The following is a 14,040-nucleotide window of genomic DNA, read 5'->3' on the forward strand; positions in this document are numbered from 1 at the left end:
CAGACAAAACATCTATACATATAGTACCACTAATAAGTGTTAAACACTTGGGAAAAAAAAAAGAAAAAGAAAAGAAAAAGCAAAGAGAACCAAACAGTATATATCTAGGGTTCGGTACTAGATGCAGTATTAGGCATCCACTGGGTGTCTCGAAACATATCCTTTCCCCTCCAAAAAAGGACAATCCCTGTGTAGTATTTGTCCATTTCATGTCTCAGAATCAAAGTGTCTTACTGGAAGAGCTCAACTGACTTTGCTCATTTAACTTTATAGTTCTGTATCCCCGGAGCCTGGAATGGTATTTATTGAGAGTTGGAATTTACTGTGAGTGCAGCAAACATAACATTGGATACTCAGTAAACATTTGCTGGCTATCGGAGTCCTAGCCCCAGCCCCATGCTGGCTTCTGCTCACTTCTGAGTGTCTCCAGCTATTCTGTCCTGGCTTTTTGGACGGCAGTCCCTCCTGCCTTTTAGTTTCCAGAAACTGCAAGCTTCCTCCTGACACTGGGGGACTTGGCATGAGCCCAGCCTTCTGTCCAGATGTATCCCCCCTCAGTGGTAGGTATTGTCTTGCAGAGCTAGGATAGCAGGTAAAGTGGGTTCAGGCGGTAGAGCTGTAATTTGTTCTGTGAGTGGTCAGCTGTTGGTTGTAATTAGGCAAACAGAGTACACTGAAACACCAAAGCAGGTTCTCCAGTAACAAAGGGGTCCCTGCCTCCTCTTACTTGCATTCTTCCAAGTCTCACAGGACAAGCCTGGGATCACATGAAAACTGACACACATGCACACATGTTATTACCCCCAGGTGGGTTACCAGACATGAAATGCCATTTTCAATGTTTTGAAAGATTTGCAGTTCATCAGAAGGTCTGTAAGGCTTCATGCTACCCCTGAGCAGAAGTGAGGTCAGCTATAACCTGTGTGCACTGATTGTTAAGACATCATTTCTGATAACCATTGAAGGGCAGGGCAGTTCTTAGTTTTCCCTTTCGAGGGCCTTGCCTGTGAAAGGGTTATGTTTTCTTTTTAATTTCTTGTTTTAATTTGTGAGTTTGCAACAGCAGAACTCTGTAGCTCACCTGGTGACTGGGAACTGGCACCAGTTTGACCACTCGGTGTGAGGGAAGATTGTCATTTAGGAGAGATCAGAAACTTCTGGTTGCTTTCTTTTTACAGAGAGCACTTAAGGCTCTGGGACAGGAAACTTGCTTACTTAGGACCACACCATCATTGTCAGCTAGCAGGGTCAGGTGTGGGAGAGGCTGAGGTATTTGAGCTGCTGTTTCTCAAGCTCTACTGCGTTTTTTTGTTTGTTTGTTTGTTTGTTTGTTTTTTTTGTTTTTTGTTTTTTTTTTTGTTTTGTTGGTTTTGTTTTTTTTGTTTTTGGTTTAAAAAAATCTTGAAATCATACCATATTCCCAGATTGAATGCAAACTGAGAAACAAAATACAGCTATCTAAATCCATCAAGTGTTAAGACATTTACTCACAGGTCTACCTGTATGGATCTAGAACTGTCCACACTTGGGAATCCAATCGTTTATTTATTTTAAATTTAATTTTATGTTTTTACTTACTCACTTTTACATTCTGCTCACCGATTCCCTCCCAGTCATCCCCTCTCACAACTCCTCCCCAATGATTTATTATTATTATTATTATCATTATAGTACATGCTTATTTCTAGATTGTTGTTGTTCTCAAGGAGAACCCCCACTTAGACAAAAGCCAGCTTCCTGGATCTCACTTCCAGGCCTTTGTCTAGGGCGTGCAAGTTTTACTGCACACTTGGCACTGGTGCAGAGCTCCGGATTGGGGCTCTGGGGACTACGTGGGGGAGAAAGCATTTTCTTTCCTAAGGAATGAGCAGTTTCATTGATCGTGGAAACAAGATGTATTGATGCTGCATAAGTCATCCGTGTAAGACGCTCTAAGGTTTCAAGCTCTAAGCTATGAAACCTCAGCGTTAACTTGTGTGTTAAATCATCGCCGATCAAAGGGATGATCAAAGCCTTATTTGTTTTTTACTATAGCTTTTCATTTTCTAAAGAGAATATAGCGATACTCGAGTGTAGTGTAAGGACCCGCAAACATAGATTTGTAAACGTATAATGAGTTAATACAGCCATGCTGTGTGACACAGGTCTGAACAGCCGTTCCAGCCGCTGGAGAAACTGAGACAGGAGAATCCCAGTTCAAAGCCTCCTGAGACTACTGAGCCAATTCAAAGCGAGCCTAGGAAACCTTCAGCGGGATCTGACCAAACAAAAATGAGAAAATCCTCATTTTCCCCAGAAGATGCTATGTGCAGACACACCAACAGATCGGCATAAATGTAAAAACTAAGACTTCAAAAGTCATCCTCATTCGGAATCTGAACTCATGGAATCATAAAATAGAATGCATCCACTGAAAACCATATTTAAAGTGTAGGTATAAAATCTCTCTTCCACCTGATTCTCATCCTTATCACTTCAAGGTTCTAAGAGCTCTCACCCACAGGTCGATACATGCATAAGCCTTCTAGATTTTCCTAATCTGCAAATGCATAGCCAGGGTAAACCACCGATTCAACTTCATGTGTTCTGCTAAAATATTTAACCCTTCAGATGGCAGCTAAGGCTAATGGGATTCTGATTCCGTCCTTAAGAGTCACATGCACAAAGTGGTCCATAAAATAAATGGGTTATGAACTCCAGTTTACAAACACACATGGCTCGTTCTAAAGGAGAATTCGGGTTGAAATTAAGACACCAAGTCTGCGTGCGGTTCTTTGTGCAGTGCAGACACAAGCCCCTGGGTAGCTAATGCATGGTTGTCAGCACTTACTGCAGAGCCTCCCTAAGGAGGTAGGCTCTTGGACTGCTAATGTAACTCATTGTAGTTCTCTCTTGTCTTCTCTCTAGAGGCCAGAGCTTGCTAGGTTCTGTGTTTACATTAATTGACGTTCTTCCTGAGTCAGAATTCCAAAATGAAAACCCCCAACAGAAAAACATCTCACTACTTCAAACAAATACAGAAGTGTCTGATTAGTTAAATGTGGGTCCCAGTCCGAGCCACCCAGACTAGGAGTGGCCTCTTGGGATTTTGACTATACTTACCCAGTGTTGCTGGTGCCTCTGAGGGTGGGAAAATGCAGTGTAGGATGTGGGAACACTTGAGCTGGCTAAGGAGTCCCCCGACCTGCAATGGAGGCCAGGGCCAAGGGGTTCTCTGAGTCTTGGACATCCAAGCACCACTGTGACTCATGGAAGAGAATGGAGTGGGATAGCATCTAGCCTAGGCCTGTGTGTGTGTGTGTGTGTGTGTGTGTGTGTGTATGCACAGGCTTGTCTCAGTGGTGATTGTCCTTAGCTTGGTGGAGGCAGGCTGAAGTGTCCCAAGGCCTTCCCCAGGAGATTTAGCTGTGGCTGTGTACGTGAAGACCATCTACATGTTCCCCATGGTGGTTGTAGATGAAAGAGACAGTCCGTACTTCTAAACTCTTTACTGACTCTTCATGTCAGAAAGTGGATGCATACTTAACCAAACCCACTTCTCAGGGTGGACCTGAGATTAAATACCTTTTGCTGGGAGGAGTATCTAGGGAAGAAAGCTTATTGGCTAAGCCCTCAGACCCTCTAGGAACCTCATTAGCATGGAGAACTCTGTTCTGGGCCTTATGTCCTCTGTGTCATGTGTTCCAGGCAAGGAATCTGGCAGGGAGCGGGGAGTCACTTAAGTCTCAGGTGTGTGCCTACCGAGTGTCTGGGTCTCAACCTGCTTCTACCGTACCAAGCTTCCTGGCTCTCTTGACAATGTGATTTCTCCATGCCAAGCCAGGTCTCAGGCAGTGCAAGGGTGGGAGTCCACACTAAACTCTGAAGTGAGTTGAATTGGTGATGTTGCTAAGGGGCCCTGATTTCCAAGGCTTCCGAGAAAATGTCCATTGGAAATGACAGAGCTAAGGCAATGTGTTGCTGGAAATGTCAAGTGTGATTTTTGAGAAATAGGGGGCGGGGTGGGGGCTGTCAATCAATGTCCAGCAGTTCTGATAGGTGAAGTACGTCCGCTATCATTTACCATGATGCATATATATGTCTGCTACTGAACTCCTGCTTCCTATGGCCGCTATGGCTCACGTGAGCCAGTCTAAATCCCTGCTGCAGAATTTGCAGTTTTGGGTAACAGAATAGAGATCAATCAAATCCCTAACTAAACCTCTGGTTTGCTTTTTAATAAAGAGATTGATGCTTCAGACGTTTAGAAGCTAAGCCAGGTTTATCAGACTTACCAAGTGTTTGCTTCCACTTCTACGTTCAGAGTCAAATTGGTCAGAGTGTGCCTCTTCCCTCTTCTTTAAAACTCAGTGGAGTGCAGCGATGCCTGTGGTCCTGAGTTTAAAGCAGTTTGACCAGTGGGGACAGAACAGGAGAACGGGGATGCATCAACAACAACTCTTGGTTATTTTCCTTGTAGCATTTAATTCTTTTTCTTTCACTGGTCAGAGTGTTTCTCCATGCACACTGGCTTTTTTTACTACACACCCAAGATGCTTACTTGCTCTCTGGACAAACACCTCAGGGTTACTCTTGCTGCAATAAGACACCACGATTGAAAGCAAGTTAAGAAAAGGGTTTATTTGGCTTACATATCCTGATTACAGTGCATAGAGGGGAAACCAAGGCAGGAACTCAAAGTAGCCAAGAACCCAGAGGCAGAAGCCGATACAGAGGCCACAGAAGAGTGCTGCTTACTGTCTTGCTCCCCATGGCTTGCTGAGCTAGCACGTTTTTTTGCAGAATCCAGAATCATTAGCCCAGAAGTGGTACCTAGCCCCACAAGAGGCTGGACTCTCATCAATCACTAATTAAGAAAATGTCCTATAGTCTTGCTTGTCTACAGCCAGATCTGATGGGGGCATCTTGTCAACTGAGCTTCCTTCATCTCAGATGACTCCAGCTTATGTCAGGTTGACAGAAAACCAGCCAGTGCGAATGAATAACGAAGAGAAATAGCTACAGAGGAAGTTTTGTTTGTGAAGTCATCTGGGACGAATCTGGTGCTTTTAGCTTCTGCCAACCATGTGTTCACACCAATTCAATTCACTGTTCCCGGAGCCACACTGCATGCTGTCTGACCCAAGCCAGGTTGTTACTGGGCTATGTTTCAGTCATTTCTGCCTTCTTAAGGGAATCTATGAAGTTGCAGAGGCCTCGGGAAGGTTTCTGCTGTCTTCTGGAGCTAGGAATCCTGAACAGGGCTACCTCTCAGATAAGCACAAAGGACTGAGAGGCCTCTGTAATTTATGAAGGAGCTGCAGGGGGGTTGGCTCCTCTTTCCCGTTGCTGTCTGGGGCTCCAGTATGACAGCCCGTGGTGAGTCCAGGTTGAGGACGTTAAGGACTCCTGCGAGTGTCCCATGGATTCCCACTTGTGCATCCTCTTCTACAACATCCCTGGAGAGGATAATTCTACTTCCAGCATTTGTTTCTGCTCTTCATGGAGAAAAAAAAATTGTCTGGAGGATCTTTGAAAAACATATGGTTCTGGTTACGTATTTGATCTGCACCGGAGACCACATGATCTTAATGATAGAACTGTGGGACTGTATGTGGATCAAGTAAATTCATTTTGTTATATGCAGCACAGGCTTGGAAGGCCTCCTAGAGACAGAGTGTCATGGTGGGAGAAGAGTGAGGTCTATACATACTTCCTGGTCATGTGAAAAAATACTTTAGGTTTTTAATTTTTAAAATAATTGTATTGGCATATTCTTCCATATTCAGTTCAACTGCAAGCTGAAAACAAAATAACGTGATCTAACTTCTGACAAAATCTGGTTAAAATTCTGGCTCCTGTACATGTAAAGTCATATTTTACCACCCAGCACATGTGGAAGGATGCAGACCATTCACTGGCATCCTGTGTTTCAGTTTCATCTGAGAAAAAGGAAGTGATAATTTACCTGGTGGGATTACTCTGAGTCACGTGTGTGACATGGGCACAGCATCTGGGAAGGCAACAGACACGGGTTTAATTTCCCAGAGCTGGTCAGGTGGTGATGGCTGCAGCAGGTGTCCAGGGTTACAGACAGACAGACAGACAGACAGACAGACAGACAGACAGACAGTTTTCTGAGCTTTTCAGTCTAAGGTAACTATTGTATTGTCAAGTGTCTGTTCACAATTGGTCAGAGCCTGAGGCTGGGAGGGGACAGATTTGGGTTTTAGCTCTGGCTCTTGGTTTACAGATTCCTTTAACTGCTGACCCTGTTCACCTCTCTGCCTAAGTTTCTCACTCATTCAATGACATGATCCAACCTTATTCTCAAAAATGTTTAATGGGAATTACACACACACACACACACACACACACACACACACAGTGATTGAAAATGTAAAAAATAAAACCTTCCCGTTTTAAGCAAATATCAAACTTAATTTTACCTTTAGGCCTCCTGATGTGGTGCCCTAAGGGACAGAATGTGGGTAGTACCCTTCCAAAATGCTTCATTTGAATTAAAACTGTAAATATAGGGAGAATTTTGAGAACTATATGAATAGGAACTGTAGAGCTGATAAAAGCGTTAGTGTCATGTTAAATGTCTTGGGAGTCTCCTTCCCATTGTACACAGGGGAGTGACTTGTAGGATGTATGTGGGAGCATTAAGTAAGCTACTTGCATTCTCCTGTGAAGCTCTAATGATAAATGACATGGGCAAATCTGCCAGGCAGTGGCCAGAAAGAATCAAGTTAACCCTTAACTCAGTAGTTCCTCCACCTTTCTGTTCTTACATTGCACACAGTGGCTCTCCTAAGAATCCCAGTACTTTGACTTCGTTTTAGTAGTATATAACTTCATGCATTCTATGCTTTCTTATCCAGGAACCACTCAAATGTTATGCAAAACTAATTTCATAACTTCAATAACTTTTTTCTCTTCTGGGGTCCCAATGTTGGCTCTAATTCATTTTCTAATAACTTCTTCAAACTTTCTTTGCAAGTTGAGCATTAATCTGGAACGACCACTGTGTAGTTGTTACATTGTTTCCAAGATGAGAGCACACAGCATGCACCTGGGCCATTAATACTGTGCTGTGCTGTTTTGTGCTTCAGTTTTTAATTGTTTAAGAATCATTACATCAAGGAACATCTAGTTTCACAGAATCCACCAGAGCAGAAGGAGAAAGAAATAGAAAAGTCAGATATAATAGAATAATTATGCACACCAAGGCCAACTGAAAAGCAGTCACGCACAAATGAAATCTACACAGCCGTTGTCCAGGGCTACGGTTGGGAGAAGTGGGAACAACTTTTTTACAAAGAGCTGCTGGCGGCTACTGAGATGTCTCTGTCCAGCTTGCTGCTGGCAGTCCCTGCCATGGTATGCTGTCCCCAGCACATCAGGAGCACACAGAGGAGGTCAGAGGACAACTTACAGGGATCTTTCTCTCTTTGCTCTGGAGATGACATTTGGCTCACTTGTGGGTGGCAAATGCCCTTTACCTGCTGAACCATCCACGAATACAACTTATTCCCTACCTTGGCAATATTTACAAATAAGTTTTAAAAGCCAACCAGGAGCTATTAACGTGAGAACTCCTTCCTCCTGTCTCTAAGCAGTGTATGAAAACTGAAATATTGTGGGGAATATTTACTTCTCATCCATGCTAATTTGGGAGCGTGCTCCAATAAGTGTTAAAAAAAAATTAGCAATTCTCTTGTTAAGTAAGCTCATTAGCTTAATTTCTTACCTAACTCAGAGAAAGGACTACTATTACCAGGATACTATGTCTACCCAAAGAATTTATAAGTACCTAGTAGACCTTATGTATATGTATTGTATACTTTTACTGAAAAAATTTTTTTTTATTTTGTGATTTTTTTTTTCTTTACAGATTTGATCAAAAGACTCATGCAGAAGAATTTTGACATCTCAGTTGATTCCAAGGAGGTAAATTTTTCTTTTTGTTATTAAGAGCAGCAAATAGGAGAAAGATCATGTTTGGTGTGAACACAGGCCTTTAAACAACCATTTTTTTTTCTCTCTTTTACCTGTAATTTGGTAACTTTTTTGACTCAGGATTTTTATGGGATATTGTCATATTTTATAAATCTCATTTTTTGTGGCAGCAGAAATGTCCAAATTTGCTGTTCAAGAGAAACAAGTTCTGTGTCATTCTTAACTTTCCTGAGAAGAAATACTAAATTGTGGTTGTGTTTTAGCTAAGGGAGGGAAACTCTTTGCAGAAATGCGTGATAATTCTTAGAAGCGAGAAGCAGTGACAGGGGAGGTTGTCTTCCGGAACAGTTTGCTGCTGACAGGGGAGGTTGTCTTCCGGAACAGTTTGCTGCTGACAGGGGAGGTTGTCTTCCGGAACAGTTTGCTGCTGACAGGGGAGGTTGTCTTCCGGAACAGTTTGCTGCTGACAGGGGAGGTTGTCTTCCGGAACAGTTTGCTGCACAGCAGCCTCTCACCTGGGTTCACTGCTGGGTTTGTGGAACAGCTGCTTCAGTGGGCACACTTGGTTGGAACTGGAGGAATGTCAGAGATGAGCAAGGTTGTTCTTGGACAAACAGGAGGCCGGACCTTATGGTTCCAGAGCAAAGGGTGACAAGGAAACCCATAGGTATGAAGCAGCACACAGAGGAACAGAGGAAAGCGAGTGACTCTGAACAGAAGCCCTTACCACAAGTATTGACTCCGGCAGAAGTAGAGAGGACTGGGGGTGTTCTGGGACTGCTGGGGACCAGGTGAGTAGAGGTCAGGCGTGGAAAAGGTGAACAGTTGGTCCAGAGAGGAAGAAAAATGACCCAGGCCAGATAATAGGAGGTGAGTGGCCAGGATTTTCAGAGAGCTTTAAAAGATCTTGCTGATCTCTGCCCAGCCCACCAGGCTGCATTGGTTGATCCTCTCCATTTACTTCTAGGACCCAAAGCAAAGAAAGTTCCGTTGATTTCGGTTAGTTGTGAGTGGAAAACCCTGAAAACACACAGATCTTTGTGTGTTGAATGTAGGGTGTTAAAAAAACAGGGAAATGTGCTTGTCATACTCTCAGCCCCCAGAAAAGTAAGTAGGACATGTTGTTCTTCGATGTTCTGCTCTGAGGATGGTGTCCATGGAAACGAAGACATAGGCAGTGCAGGTCTGAATTCCAATACCTACTGCCCCAATGGCTAATGAGTCCAGGCTTTGTGGTTAGAAACGACTTCATCTCAGCTTCGGTCTGTGATAGGTGATACAGGAGAAGGGTGACTATAAAAACCAAAGAGGGAAACTGCTGTGCAAACCATTTCATCCAGCAACAAGGCCAACTTTGGAACTGTTGAAGAAGGAACCACATTGCCTTCTGCCCACTACCCTCCTAGGACTCTAAAGAGCATTTGTCTGCCTTCAATGCTCTTGCTTCATCTTATCACCAAAGCATTGTCTAGACTGGCTCCTAACCCCGGGCAAAATACAATGGCTGTTCCATGTATCTGGAACACACTAGCACGCCCGACTAATCCGATAACCCAAGTGACAAGGGCTTTTCTGGGGTTGGCTAAGAAAGGGAACATCACCTCAGTCGGATCCCTGTCTAGAGACTCCAAGATGGTGCGGGGGCCTGGAAGTGGTCCAGCTACCTACTCAACACCCCTTCAGAGGGAGAAGGCACACTGCTAGTCTGAATTTAGATCCCGTTTTAATGAGGAAAGCACACTCCAGGGATCTTTGAGGGTATTTAAAAGAGAGTTCACTGCAGGAATTATTGGGTTTTACTGTCTGCAATAAACTTGAGCCCATAACCTTCAAGAGAACCAGCTCATCCCAAACACGATAAAGTACAGTTAGCAGAGTAACCATTATGTCTCCGGCTGCCATTTCCTTCCTAGTTCTTGCAAAAGTCCCATCAGGTATATTTTCTGCTTATTCTGCCCATGAGGGAACCAAGACTCAGCATGGCATTGGTAGCGATACTGTGGATGTTCCCTAAAGGTTTTGGTATTGTTCTTTAGGGCTGGTTACCGGTATTTTGAAAAGATCCCTAAATGGTCATAATAGGCAACTGAATAGAGAAACATAGGACACCAAGGTGTAGAATCCCAATTTTAACTGCTGTGTGAAACAGAAATAAATTTATCCTGTGTGACAACTCATTTGGAAAGAGATCAGTGAAAATTCACCCACCCAAGGCTATGCAGGTGTTTATTGTACCGTGCCAAATACACCAGGCACGGTGACTGTTGGGTTGAAGAAATTACAAAAGAATTAGCATTTTGTTAAACTTTATAAGTAGAGTGACCGTTTTAGATCCTGTATGATCAGCTACAATACCAGGTGAGGACAGATTGCCCCAAATTACTCAGTTGTAATATTCATAAGAGCTTCCCTGAAATAAATATGTGGCCTTCCCCAAACCTGGACTCATGTACTATAAGGGAAGAGGAGCCTGGAAATTAATTACACTGGGAGGTCCTTAGGGTTATAGATGTGGGAGTCAAGTTTGTGGACTCACCCAGGGAGACAGAATGGGACATGTCAAGGTGACCGTTGGGAACATGTATATCTGAAATGTCCCCAGAACTCAACATTTCCAGTGTTTCGGTTAAAAAACTATTAGAATCACAAGCATTGCTCTTTCAAAGGTTTGAGGATCTGCCCCAGGTAAGAAACAGCTTGCACACAGTAAAATGTCCAAACCAGAAAACTTTGAAACAGTGACATAGAGAATGACACAGCCACCTTGGTTTACTTTGCTCCAGAGGGCATTTAGAAGCAACAATAGCATGTCTGGAGAGATGGCTCAGTGGTTAAGAGCACTGGCTACTCTTCCAGAGGTCCTGAGTTCAATTCTCAGCAACCACATGGTGGCTCCCAACCATCTGTAATGGGATCTGATGCTCTCTTGTAGCATGTAAGTGTACATGCAGATAGAATACTCATATGCATAAAATAAACCTAAAAAAAAAAAAAAAAAAAAAAAAAAACCAAAAAAACACCAGAGGCAACTTCCCCCTCACACAGGTGACCAAAAGGGATAGTCTTATAAATTGAGCAAACTTAGCTTATAGAAAAATACACTGAATCTGCTCTGTTTTTCCTCTCCTCGCTGTGGTTTGTTTCATCTTCCTGACTGGTCTTCATCTCTGGACCTTGCTGAGGAATCTCTGGTCTTGGGTTGTGGCTTTAATCCTCTTAGCACATCAGTTATTTGACTTAGTTTTGGCTGGGTTAATATTGCCTGTAGGGTTTGCTCTTTTGCAGTTAGTAGGACAGGAGATGGTAGCCAGGTCTTCTAAGTGAGAACGTTACCTCTTATGGCAAGTTCACGGATACCAGGTCATATGAAAGAAGAGATACAGTGCCCAGACTTTGGAGGAGGCAGCATCTCTTCTGAGACCTGAGCTTCATCCAGTGAGGGATGGATGAGCTGAGTAGGGAGGTAACCTAGGAAGTCAGAGTAAGAAGGGAAGAGGAAAAATGATTTGCCAGAACAGCCATAGCCAACTTAGAGCGGCCAAGAAAAATGAGGAGGTGAAGCCAGGATTGGCAGGTAAAGGTCCATGATGGGAAGTTTGCATTAGAAATGGTGGAACTGGGGCTGGAGAGATGGCTCAGAGGTTAAGAGCACTGACTGCTCTTCCAGAGTCCTGAGTTCAAATCCTAGCAACCACATGGTGGCTCCCAACCATCTGTAATGAGATCTGATGCCCTCTTCTGGTATGTCTGACAATGGCTACAGTGTGCTCATATATAATAAATAAATAAATCTTTAAATCTTTAGAAATGGTGGAACTTCAGTTGATGCTGCTAAACAAGGGAAGGACACTTCCAGATTTCATTTCAGAGGGGGGCACCTTTGGAAGAGTTGCCTTTGGTTCTTGGACTATAGGCAGCCCTTGCTACTGCCTCATGAAGGTCATACAGCAAGCACGTTAGCATCTATAACTGCCCTGTGATTCCTTTCTTCCCTAACCGATGATCATGCTCACTTTGAACCTTTCAAAGACCCAAAGGTAAATTCTGGGAACTCGACTCCGAAACATTGATTCTCAATACGCACTCAAGAATTTCTATTCTGTCCTGTGTGGCTCGCTCCTCCTTGACATTTTACAGTGTGGGCTATGTATGGTTATGGTGAATGACTCACGTGACTTTTCTGTTTTATTTTGATGCACGCTGCCTTTGCTCCACACAAACTCCTCAACTGCTTTGATTCCCACAGCCAGAAAGCATAGTGTTGGCTTTGAAGGTAAATCGTGTGCTTGCTATCTGTCCCATGTCCCGTGTCCTGTGTCCGTGTTTGTCGTAGGTCAATGGCTAGTGTTGTCTCTGTTGTTACTTCCGGCATTTTCCCCTGTGTTACTGTTTCAGTTTCTTTTGTCTGTATCAGCTCTATGGTGTGTGAGGCCCTAAGTCCAATTCTTCACAATGGCAGGGTGGGAGAAAGAGAAAGGAAAGTCAAACAATCTCATTCCTGATGCTGTCTGATACTTAGCTGGTCACATTGGGAGGATTGGATATCACTTATAAACTTTTTTGTTGCTGTCAAAGTTAAAACTAATGCACTATAAACACTTTAATATATCTTCTTTCCTGGGTTTGAGTTTATTGTCTCCTGTGGTTCAGAAAATATTGAAAAATCCTTTTGAAATATTAAATAATTTTGTTTGCTAAGAAATGGGAGCAAAACCTGTGAGTATGTGAGAATTTGGAGTCATGGGTTGGTATCTTAGTTGGCCAATGATATTTGTTCTCAAGGAAATGCTAAAGAGTCAGTATAATATGGGTGTTTATAGATAGGAGAAAGATGCTACACACACACACACACACACACACACACACACACACCCTCTAATGAACTCAGCAGCTGCCCTTGGTTTTTTTTTTTTTTTTTTTTTTTTTTTTGCATTTTCACTTTAACAGTGGACAATATTCTAGTATCAGCCGCACCCCGACTCACACATGAGCACTTGCCTATTAGCTACCTGCTCTTGACTCAGAGCAGTTGCTTTCACTTTGAGTTTGTGACCGCTCATTCCCTCGTGCCTATGAGGCTCCTCACGTTAATGGATATTTTTCCAGTGTAGGGAACCAGGCGCTCCCAGAGGACGTAGCCGATTTCACTTTTAGTGCTCTTTACCAAGGTGTCACATTCACTCTGGCAGGGTTGTCCACCCAGTAGGGCTTCTGTCTGTACATCAGGCCCTTAAGCCAAAAGACAGGCCCCGAGGCAAAGCAGGCAGTGGAGGAGAGACGGCTAGCTGAGGATGAGAGGCTTGCCACCTATTCTGCTGGACATTCAGGAGTGATGACAGAGACAGTGGGGTAGGGGACGGCACACTGGTGGGTGGTTGCTCACGACAGGTGGACAGAGGGTGCACCTCGTGATCACATCCCTGCATCAGGAGATGCGTTTTAGCGCTGCAGACTTCAGGACCAAGGTCACTGTTTTCGTCACTGCAGTATTCCAGTGTGGACAGGCTAAGGGAGTGGTGGCCTTGAGCTCTCTTTGATGGCCTCACTCATGACAATGAAAAAACAGAAAACCAGACACCATTCACCTGTGGAAAGATAAAGTGAGTTGGTTAGGCAGGAAGTTGTCTGTGAGATCAGAGCTCAGCACACACCTAAAGGAGTAAGGCTCAAGTCTTGTCCGACTCTTCACTTTAGCGCCCCTGACATCCATTGCTGTCTTGCTTGATTATGAGTCATCAAATGTCATCCTATGATTTTTTTTTCTTCTGCCATTCTATTTGTCTAGCTTTCATGAATTTCTGAGTTCCATCCTCAGTACTACATATGCTAGGCATGAAGACATACATCCTGTGATGGAAGCATCCAGGAGGTGGAGTCAGGGAGATCATTCTTTACCACTGAGACCAAACTGGGTTGCAGGGAACTTTGTGTCAAGAACAAACAAAAGCATCAGGGAGCGAGCGGACGTGAGAGACTTGAGCGACTTTGTGCATGGACCAGAAGGAAAGATTATTTCGTCTTCCGGGACATTGTTCCATGAACTCCAGTTCCCAGCTAACAAGGAGAATGAAAATATACTAAGGTCTGCCTGATGAT

General features: G+C 43.7%; 1 protein-coding gene across 1 annotated transcript in view; it reads left to right on the forward strand.

Moving 5' to 3' along the window:
• PROM1 (prominin 1) overlaps positions 1-14,040 on the forward strand; it is a 94,994-nt gene that overhangs the window by 24,345 nt on the left and 56,609 nt on the right. Inside the window, exons 3-4 of the mRNA XM_080908064.1 lie at positions 7,880-7,935; positions 12,191-12,217. Coding sequence (XP_080764190.1) covers positions 7,880-7,935; positions 12,191-12,217 — 83 coding nt within the window. The remainder of the gene's footprint in view (positions 1-7,879; positions 7,936-12,190; positions 12,218-14,040) is intronic.

This window comes from Micromys minutus (assembly GCF_963924665.1).
Source record: "Micromys minutus genome assembly, chromosome: 1".
Classification (NCBI taxonomy): Eukaryota; Metazoa; Chordata; class Mammalia; order Rodentia; family Muridae; genus Micromys; species Micromys minutus.